General features: G+C 47.0%; 1 protein-coding gene across 3 annotated transcripts; it reads left to right on the forward strand.

Moving 5' to 3' along the window:
* Positions 1–1829: 1829 nt before the first annotated feature.
* On the forward strand, positions 1830–6274 carry FAM136A (family with sequence similarity 136 member A). 3 transcript variants are annotated; one of them, NM_001046588.2, is given in 3 exon segments: positions 1830–1957; positions 2837–2977; positions 4782–6274. In NM_001046588.2, coding segments are annotated over 3 exon segments (417 nt in total). In that variant the 5' UTR covers positions 1830–1870; the 3' UTR covers positions 4971–6274.
* Positions 6275–8534: the final 2260 nt, after the last annotated feature.

Genomic DNA, 8534 nt, shown 5'->3' on the forward strand with positions numbered 1-8534 from the left:
ATGTTAGGTGAAGGGAACCAGACCCCCCCAAAAGTACATAGGAATGAATGATTTATATATAAATACATATATTATATTCTAGAAAAGAAAAGGAAATCTGTAGTGAAAGAGCAGATCAGTGGTTGCTTGGGGTCAGGAGCAATAGGGGGAAAAAGGGCAGAGGTTGAAAGGGAAAGGTCAAGGCCTGTTAAAACTCATCAAGCTGTTTACATCTAAGATCTGTACACCTATCTTTTACATGAATCATATTAAATTTTTTTTCACTTTGCTGTACAGCAGAGATTGGCACACTGTAAATCAAGTATCAGTTAAGTTGTGTCCAACTCTTTGCAGCATGCCATGCCTCCCTGTCCATCACCAACTCCCAGAGCTTACTCAAACTGTCCATTGAGTTGGTGATGCCATCCAACCATCTCATCCTCTGTCGTCCCCTTCTCCTCCCACCTTCAATCTTTCCCAGCATCAGGGTCTTTTCAAATGAGTCAGTTCTTCGCATCAGATGACCAAAATACTGGAGTTTCAGCTTCAGCATCAGTCCTTCCAATGAATATTCAGGACTGATTACCTTTAGGATGGACTGGTTGGATCTCTTTGCAGTCCAAGGGACTCTCAAGAGTCTTCTCCAACTCCACAGTTCAAAAGCATCAATTCTTTGGTGGTCAGCTTTCTTTATAGTCCAACTCTCACATCCATACATGACTACTGGAAAACCATAGCTTTGACCAGACAGACCTTTGTTGGCAAAGTAATGTCTCTGTTTTTTTAATATGCTGTCTAGATTGGTCATAGCTTTTCTTCCAAGGAGCAAGTGTCTTTTGATTTCATGGCTACAGTCACTATCAGCAGTGATTTTGGAGCCCAAGAAAATAAAGTCTGTCACTGTTTCCATTGTTTCCCATCTATTTGCCATGAAGGGATGGGACTGGATACCATGATCTTCGTTTTCTGAATGTTGAGTTTTAAGCCAACTTTTTCACTCTCCTCTTTTACTTTCATCAAGAGGCTCTTTATTTCTTCTTTGCTTTCTGCCATAAGGGTGGTGTCATCTGCATATCTGAGGTTATTGATATTTTTCCCAGCAATTTTGATTCCAGCTTGTGCTTCTTCCAGCCCAGCATTCCTTATGATGTACTCTGCATGTAATTTAAATAAGCGGAGTGACAATATACAGCCTTGATGTACTCCTTTCCTGACTCGGAACCAAGTCTGTTGTTCCATGTACAGTTATAACTCTTGCTTCTTGACCTGCATACAGATTTCTCAGGAGGCAGGTCAGGTGGTCTGGTATTTCCCATCTCTTTAAGAATTTTCCACAGTTTGTTTTGATCCACACAGTCAAAGGCTTTGGCAAAGTCAATAAAACAGAAATAGATGTTTTTCTGAAATTCTCTTGCTTTTTCTATGATCCAGCGTATGTTGGCAATTTGATCTCTGGTTCCCCTGCCTTTTCTAAATCCGGCTTGAACATCTGGAAGTTCACGGTTCACGTACTGTTGAAGCCTGGCTTGGAGAATTTTGAGCATTACTTACTTCAGTTTCTTAAAAATAAACAAAAATGAATTTAAAGAACTTTAAGTAAGAGAGGGGAGCAGGGACCCAGACAGGTAAGGAGGAAAAGAACTGTTTGGCACTAGCAGAGGTGCGCAGACCTGGTAAAGAGTCCCGGGGGGTGGGCGGGGACGCCAGGGGCGGGACCCCGGAGCGCCGCGGGAGCGGGCCGCCAGGAGTGCAGTTACTCCTCTCGGACGCTAGGGGGCGGCGTGGGCAGGGGAAGGGCGCGCCGCGGTGACCCGGGAAGTGGCGGCGAGGGGGCGGGCCCATGCGCGGGAGGCCATGTGGGCGCCGGCGCAGCCGGGAACCGCGCGTCGCCATGGCGGAGCTGCAGCAGCTCCGGGTGCAGGAGGCGGTGGACTCCATGGTGAAGAGTCTGGAGAGGGAGAATATCCGGAAGATGCAGGTAGCGGGGCGGGAGCCGACCCGGGGTTGGGGGGAGCGAGTACGGTCCGGAATTTTCTTCCCCTTGCCGCAGCCGCCTCAGGATCCTTACGCACTACTGCCTCCCAGCCTGCAGACCCGGGTCGGGGTGTCCCTGGGGTCGTCGCTGCGTCCTTGGAAGCACTGTTCACTCTTAGAACTGGGGCTTCGGCTGAGCGAATGAAATCTGTGCGCCCTCGGCACGCGCAAGGCCGTTTGCCCGCCCCCCACCCCCCAGGCCAGGCGGGGTAGGGGGTGTCCCCTCGCCAGGGTTGAGAAGCCCCCTGGAGTAAGGTTTCAGCCTCCCCCACCTTCCCGTCTTGTGCGGCCGCTTCGCAAGTGAGCAGCCAGAGCCCGCCCAAAGAGCACCGCCAAGGTGAAAGACCGGAAAGCCGACGGTGCTCGGCCTCCTCAATGGCCTGGTCATACTCGGCTCACGCAGCGATGTCTCATATGCTGTTCCGCTTTGATCCCCTGAATGTTGTGCGGCTGTTGATCCCACGCTTGTCAAGGTGTCCCTGGAGTCAGTGGACCAGTTGCCCCTTGGTGGATGGTTACTAGATCGCTGACCTCTGAACCCTGTGGTTTAGGCACCTGGTTCTCAGAACTTGGCCCAGTCTCATCCTCCACCACCCTCCCCGTCCATCCAGCCTTCGGTTCAACAACTGTCAGTGAGCTAGCGGCAATGAAACACTCTGCTAGGCACCGAGGATAATATTTCCATTCGTGGTTTTAAGCTCTTGGTGTCTATTCTAAGGAGAGGTGCAGGTGCGACGCGCCCCCTAGCCTCTGCTGCACTCGGTGGTGGTCATCTCTGCACGAAGGCTTTCCTGCCTCACCCGTCTCTGCCCTCCCCCCACAGGGCCTTATGTTCCGGTGCAGCGCTGCCTGTTGTGAGGAAAGCCAGGCGTCCATGCAGCAAGTGCACCAGTGCATTGAGCGCTGCCATGCACCTCTGGCTCAAGCTCAGGCCCTGGTGACCAGCGAGTTGGAGAAGTTCCAGGTGAGGAATACCCCAGCCAGACCACTCCAGCCCTAGATGTTGCTCTTTCGCAGATGACAAGCGTTGGTTCAGAATTCTTGGCTTTAGTGTCTTGTTTTTGTGTTAACATCTGTGACAGTCCTATGTCCGGCTAGTCTTTACAGGGTTTAAAATTCTGGAAAAGGTCCTAGAGGTTGAGTGCTGTAAGAATTTCCCATAGAAACAATGCAAAAGGGAGTTCATGACCAAGAGCCTTATGCTTTTTTTTTTCATAGACATCAAATATATGTCTACTGTACTGTATGAAGCTTTGTAAAATATGTTAGTTCATTCTTACAATAGCAGAATCCCCAGGAAAGTGGAATAAGCCAGTCTTTAAAAGGTACAGATTAGAGCTAGATCCTACCATCATTTCGTGGGTTTTCCCACCCAGGATGCCCCTACTTACTGTACCCAGAGGGCAGCTCCTGTGTCACTAAAGAGCAGTCATTTACATGAAGCATTATTTTGGTTGACTTATTGATGCCTGACTCATAAGCCTCTCTGAGGTCACTAAGAGCCTCCTCTCCCCCTGCCCTGCCCCATATTTCTTTCTGGAGCAGCAAAGGGTGTCCCCAGCTTCCTTTTACTCCCTTCCTCTGGGTATACTTTCCTGAAACTTGGGTGGAAGATGGCCCACTTCTGAATCATTATTTCATAGCCTGGGATTCTTTTCATGTGGACAAATTTATATCCAATGTGAAACATTTTTATATTCTATGTAAAATTCTTCACAATGACTGGCACTGTAAAAGGATAACTTCTCCAAGGTCATGAAACTCCAAAGGGTTTCTCTGTGTTTGACACTTTATTTTACAAGTCTTTCCAAGTTTGCTTCTTGAATTACTGTACAACGTTCTCTTCCATTCACTGTTCAGTCCTGCAATCAGACTTACTTTTCCATTGCACCAGAACCACTCTTTCCACTCCCTTCCATGGGGCTAAATCCAATGGTCATTTCTCATTCCTCATCTTACTCAGTCTGCCTGCATCATTGATACAGTGGATCACTCTCCCCCTTGTTTAAAAATCTTTATTCATTTGGCCACCAGGATAGGATAGCTCACTGTCCTGGTCACCCCCTGCCCCGCCCCTGCTCCTTTCTTGTTCTCATTTACTGTCTTTTTTACTCTCTCCAATCTCTGAAGAGCACTGGAGTGCCCAGGGTTATGCTTGGACCTCAATCTAGTTCTGTAGTCTCATAGCAAATATCTATATACTGACAACTCCTGCATTCATATCTTTAGACCAGCTTCACTCCTTATCCAGATTCATATATCCAGCTGTTTCCCCAACGTCTTCACTTACTTGTTTGTCCATCTCCCTCCACTGGAGTATCAGTTCAGTGAAAGAAAGAGCTTTATCTGTTTTACTCATCGCTGTATTCCCCAACAATAGGGTCCCTAGCACCTAGTAGAAGCTCAATAAATATTTGCTGAATTGAGTATTTTTCTGTAGTGATGCCAGACCTTATAAAATCAGGGTGTTTGAAAGTCTGTAGTTGAGTAACAGTAGCCTCTAGTTCCTTCTTACTTCCTGGAAGGCACTTCTTACAACTTATTCGGTCATTCAGCTGCTTTCTAGGAATGCTTTGTCTGGGCCCTCATGGTGCCACCGTCTGTTTTAATCAGGACAGTCTTGGTCAGTTCCACTATAGTGTCCCTTTAATTGATCAAGATAATACATGTCAAGCCAAAACACGTAGTATAGAACGTGGCACAGGATCAGCACTTGGTAAATGAAGGTCAGCCTTTCCGCTTCTCTACCCTTTCCCTTCTTGCCGCAGGACCGCCTGGCCCGGTGCACCATGTACTGCAATGACAAGGCCAAAGATTCAATAGACGCAGGGAGTAAGGAGCTTCATGTGAAGCGGCAGCTGGAGACCTGCGTGACCAAGTGTGTGGATGACCACATGAACCTCATCCCAACCATGACCAGGAAGATGAAGGAGTCTCTCTCTTCCATTGGGAAGTAGCTGTCTGCTAGTGGCCATCAGGGCTGAGGGCAGGAATCAATTTAAAAAGACGAATGGGGATTTGGGTCTCCTTAATAAGGAGAGTTGATGAATGAGGAAATTAAGAATGGCAGCAAGTCTAAGGCCTGTGTTTCTTTCCTCTGGATGCTGGTTCCTTTGTGTTTCAATCCTAGAAAGTGAAATGGAGAAAGAGCGGTGCTAAAATTTGGGTCACAGATAGCACAGGAGGTTTGTTGTGAGCCTGAATTTCATGTGGCAAGTACTTCTCCTACCAATAGGGAGTCTCCCTTGTACCAAACCAGGGCCCTCCAAGGTACCAGATCCTCTTACTGCACAGATACCAAGAGGCTGGCAGGTTCACGTAACCAGCTTATGGTCTAATGGAGTGTGAAAGGTGTTCTATTTGGTGTCCACCTGCTGTTTACCAGAAGGATCACGACAACATTTTCCACAAACTAATAAAATCCATGCAATCACTAATGTAGAAGGGGGCAGGGGGCTTCCGGGGGTTGGTTTTGCTTGTTTTTCTTTTATAGACAAGGGCATGACATTAAAATGTAAAGTTGGGAGAGGCAGTTTGGATAAAAACTTTGAAAGGGTCCCTGCAGGTACTCATTTCTGACCATCAAGATGTGGATGTATGTTTCTTAAAATTCTCACACATTACATCATTCAGCCGGGAGACCCTGCAAAAATGTAAGAGACCTCACACTGGTAAGGGAAGCAGGTGCTCTCCCTCTCCCTGGCAGCCGTGGCGGGCCCTGAGGCTGCCTGCGGCAGAGTCAGCCAAGCAGCCAGACAATCTTACAGTGACACACAGCCTTGAGGGGAACGGGATTTTGACAGTATAATATGCTCATATTCAGGAATGAACAGTGAAAGAGGAACTATTAGCTGCTTAATTAAGAGGGCTGTGAAGGACGGGCTTTGGAAAAATCTGTCATGAAACAGGATGAAAGCCTAAGCCCAGTGTTGCTTACTTTGCCTCCTGAAATAACAGAGCTTTGTTGAGACAATCCCCTGGCAACAACAAAAGTCGAGGGAGGAAAAGTAAGCAACTCAGGGATGAACTGTGGCCCTTTTAGAGCGATAAAGGGACCGCCCTCCATCACCAAATACCACTTTTGCCAGGGCCTTGGCTACATGCGTTCTTGCCCCAGTTCTGGCCCCTTATCATTTTGATAAGGACCTTGTCTTTTTACCAACTTACTTGAAATGACAATATTGTCTGCTGTTTCAAGACTGTGATATATTTTCCTAGTGGTTTGGTTTTTGAAATAAATAAAAGACTTAATTTTCTTCCACTATTGTGTTTTTTCCCTTATATCTGGACAGTGAATATATAACTTTGTCAGGATACTTCTCTTTGTAATGTGTGAAATAAATTTAAGATGTCCCAGGGAGTGAAAAGTAGTTACGTGTTTTAGTCCGGGTGCTTATAAATGAGAACTTTGAGGACATAACTCGAGCACTGTGAATGTTAGTCTGTTAATGTAAAAAGACAAACTGGAACGCTGAAGAATTCAGTATCCACATCAGGTCTCTAGCTTCCACCGTGGAACTAGGCAGGCGGCCCTGCGCTTCCCACACCCCTCCGTCAGTTGTCTGTGTTTGCCTTGTTCTCATTCAGAGGCTGTTACTTGACCCAAGAGCTCGCACACATATCCTACCGTTCAGAAGACATGGTTACACCCCAGGAGAAAGGCTGGCTCCTTGCAGGTCGTCTCTGGCCTCCAAGGTTCATCCTTTCCATTTCCTCTGCCTGAAGAGCCCTCTGGCCAGGCCCAGCATATGTAACTTCTACCCATCAGAGGCAGGCAGGATAAGAGCTCTCCAAAGATGTGCTCGTCCTAATCCCTGGATCCTGTAAATACACTCCCTTGCAAGGCACAAGGGACTTCGCAGATGTTAGTTAGGTTACAGACCTGAAAATGGGTTGATGAGCCTGGATTACCTAAGTGGGCCTGATCCAATCAGTTTCCCTAGCTGAGGTCAGAAGAGATGAGGCAGAAGAAGTTCCAAAGCATGAGAGGATTCAACCCCCACTGCTGGGGGGTGGATATGGGGCACATGGAAAGTGTGAGGAGGGATGGGAGTGGCTGCTAGGAGCAAAAACTCCCAGCTTCCAGCCGGCAAGGAATCAGGACCTCAGTCCTGCCACAACAAGGAACTGAATCCAGCTGACAACTTGAATAAACTTGGAAGCAGATGCATTTAAAGAGCCTCCAGAAAGGAACACAGCCCCACCAACACCTTAACTGTGACCCCGTGCAACTAAGCAAAGGACCCTGCAGTGCCACAGACTTACAGAGCTGTGTGATCACAGTGCTCTTGGCAACTCCAGTATGTGGTACAGTATGATTAACTATTGTCACCACGCTGTACATTACCAAGTGTAGTTTTAACACACTAAATTTGTGGTAATTTGTTATGGAAGCAGTAGGAAACTAACATACCATCCTTTAGCACCATCATTCAGTACAAATGCCACCCCATGAAGCCTCTGGTTTCTCCATCTATTGGTGTGTCCCCTGTTAAGTCTCAAAGCATTCTGCCCCCAAGCCTCTTCAGCCATTGCCATGGTCCACCTGGGTTATATAATTACAGTTATTGACATACATCATATTTCTCCTACTAGATGATGTGATACTCAGGGCAGTCACTTCAGTCCTGTCCGACTCCTTGTGACTCTATGGATGACCCCGCCAGGTTCTGCCCATGGGATTCTCCAGGCAAGAATACTGGAGTGGGTTGCCATGCCTTCCTTCAGGGGATCTTCCCAACCCAGGGATTGAACCCACATCTTTTACGTCTCTGGCATTGACAGGTGGGTTCTTTACCACCAGTGCCACCTGTGAAGCCCACTCAGGGCAGCATCTGAGCCTTATTCATCTTTTATTTTCCTTGCAGGGCGTAGCACATATATGTAGACTGCTAAATTTTTCTTGGAAGGATGTTTCACAGCTTGTATGGCTGGTTATTGTTTAATAAGATGAATTGCTGTGACAATGAAGAATTGAAAAATGGACCTAGAAATATTTGTGACTATATAAAGGAAGGGCTGATTGATGATGGAGACTGACATCATAAGAAAATTAGAAGGGACAACAGTCAGGTAGACGAATCTGGGGATGGGGATGACAGAGGAGGAGACGGTTAGATGGCATCACCAAGTCAATGGACATGAGTTTGAGTAAATTCCAGGAGTTGGTGATGGACAAGGAGGCCTGGCATGCTGCATTCCATGGGGTTGCAAAGAGTCAGACACGACTAAGTGACTGAACTGAACTGAATCAGCATGATCAAGCAGAAAGTTATGTCACTGATGAAGGACAAGATAAAGCCCCAGAAAAACAACTGAAGTGGAGATAGGCAGCCTTCTAGAAAAAGAACTCAGAATACTGATAGTGAAGATGATTCAGTATCTTGGAAAAAGAACGGAGGCAAAGATTGAGAAGATGCAAGAAATATTTACCAAAGACCTAGAAGAACTAAAGAACAGAGATACGCTAGAAGGAATCAATAGCAGAATAACTGAGGCAGAAGAACGGACAAATGACGTGG

The sequence above is a fragment of the Bos taurus genome, chromosome 11 (assembly GCF_002263795.3).
Source record: "Bos taurus isolate L1 Dominette 01449 registration number 42190680 breed Hereford chromosome 11, ARS-UCD2.0, whole genome shotgun sequence".
Taxonomy (NCBI): domain Eukaryota; kingdom Metazoa; phylum Chordata; class Mammalia; order Artiodactyla; family Bovidae; genus Bos; species Bos taurus.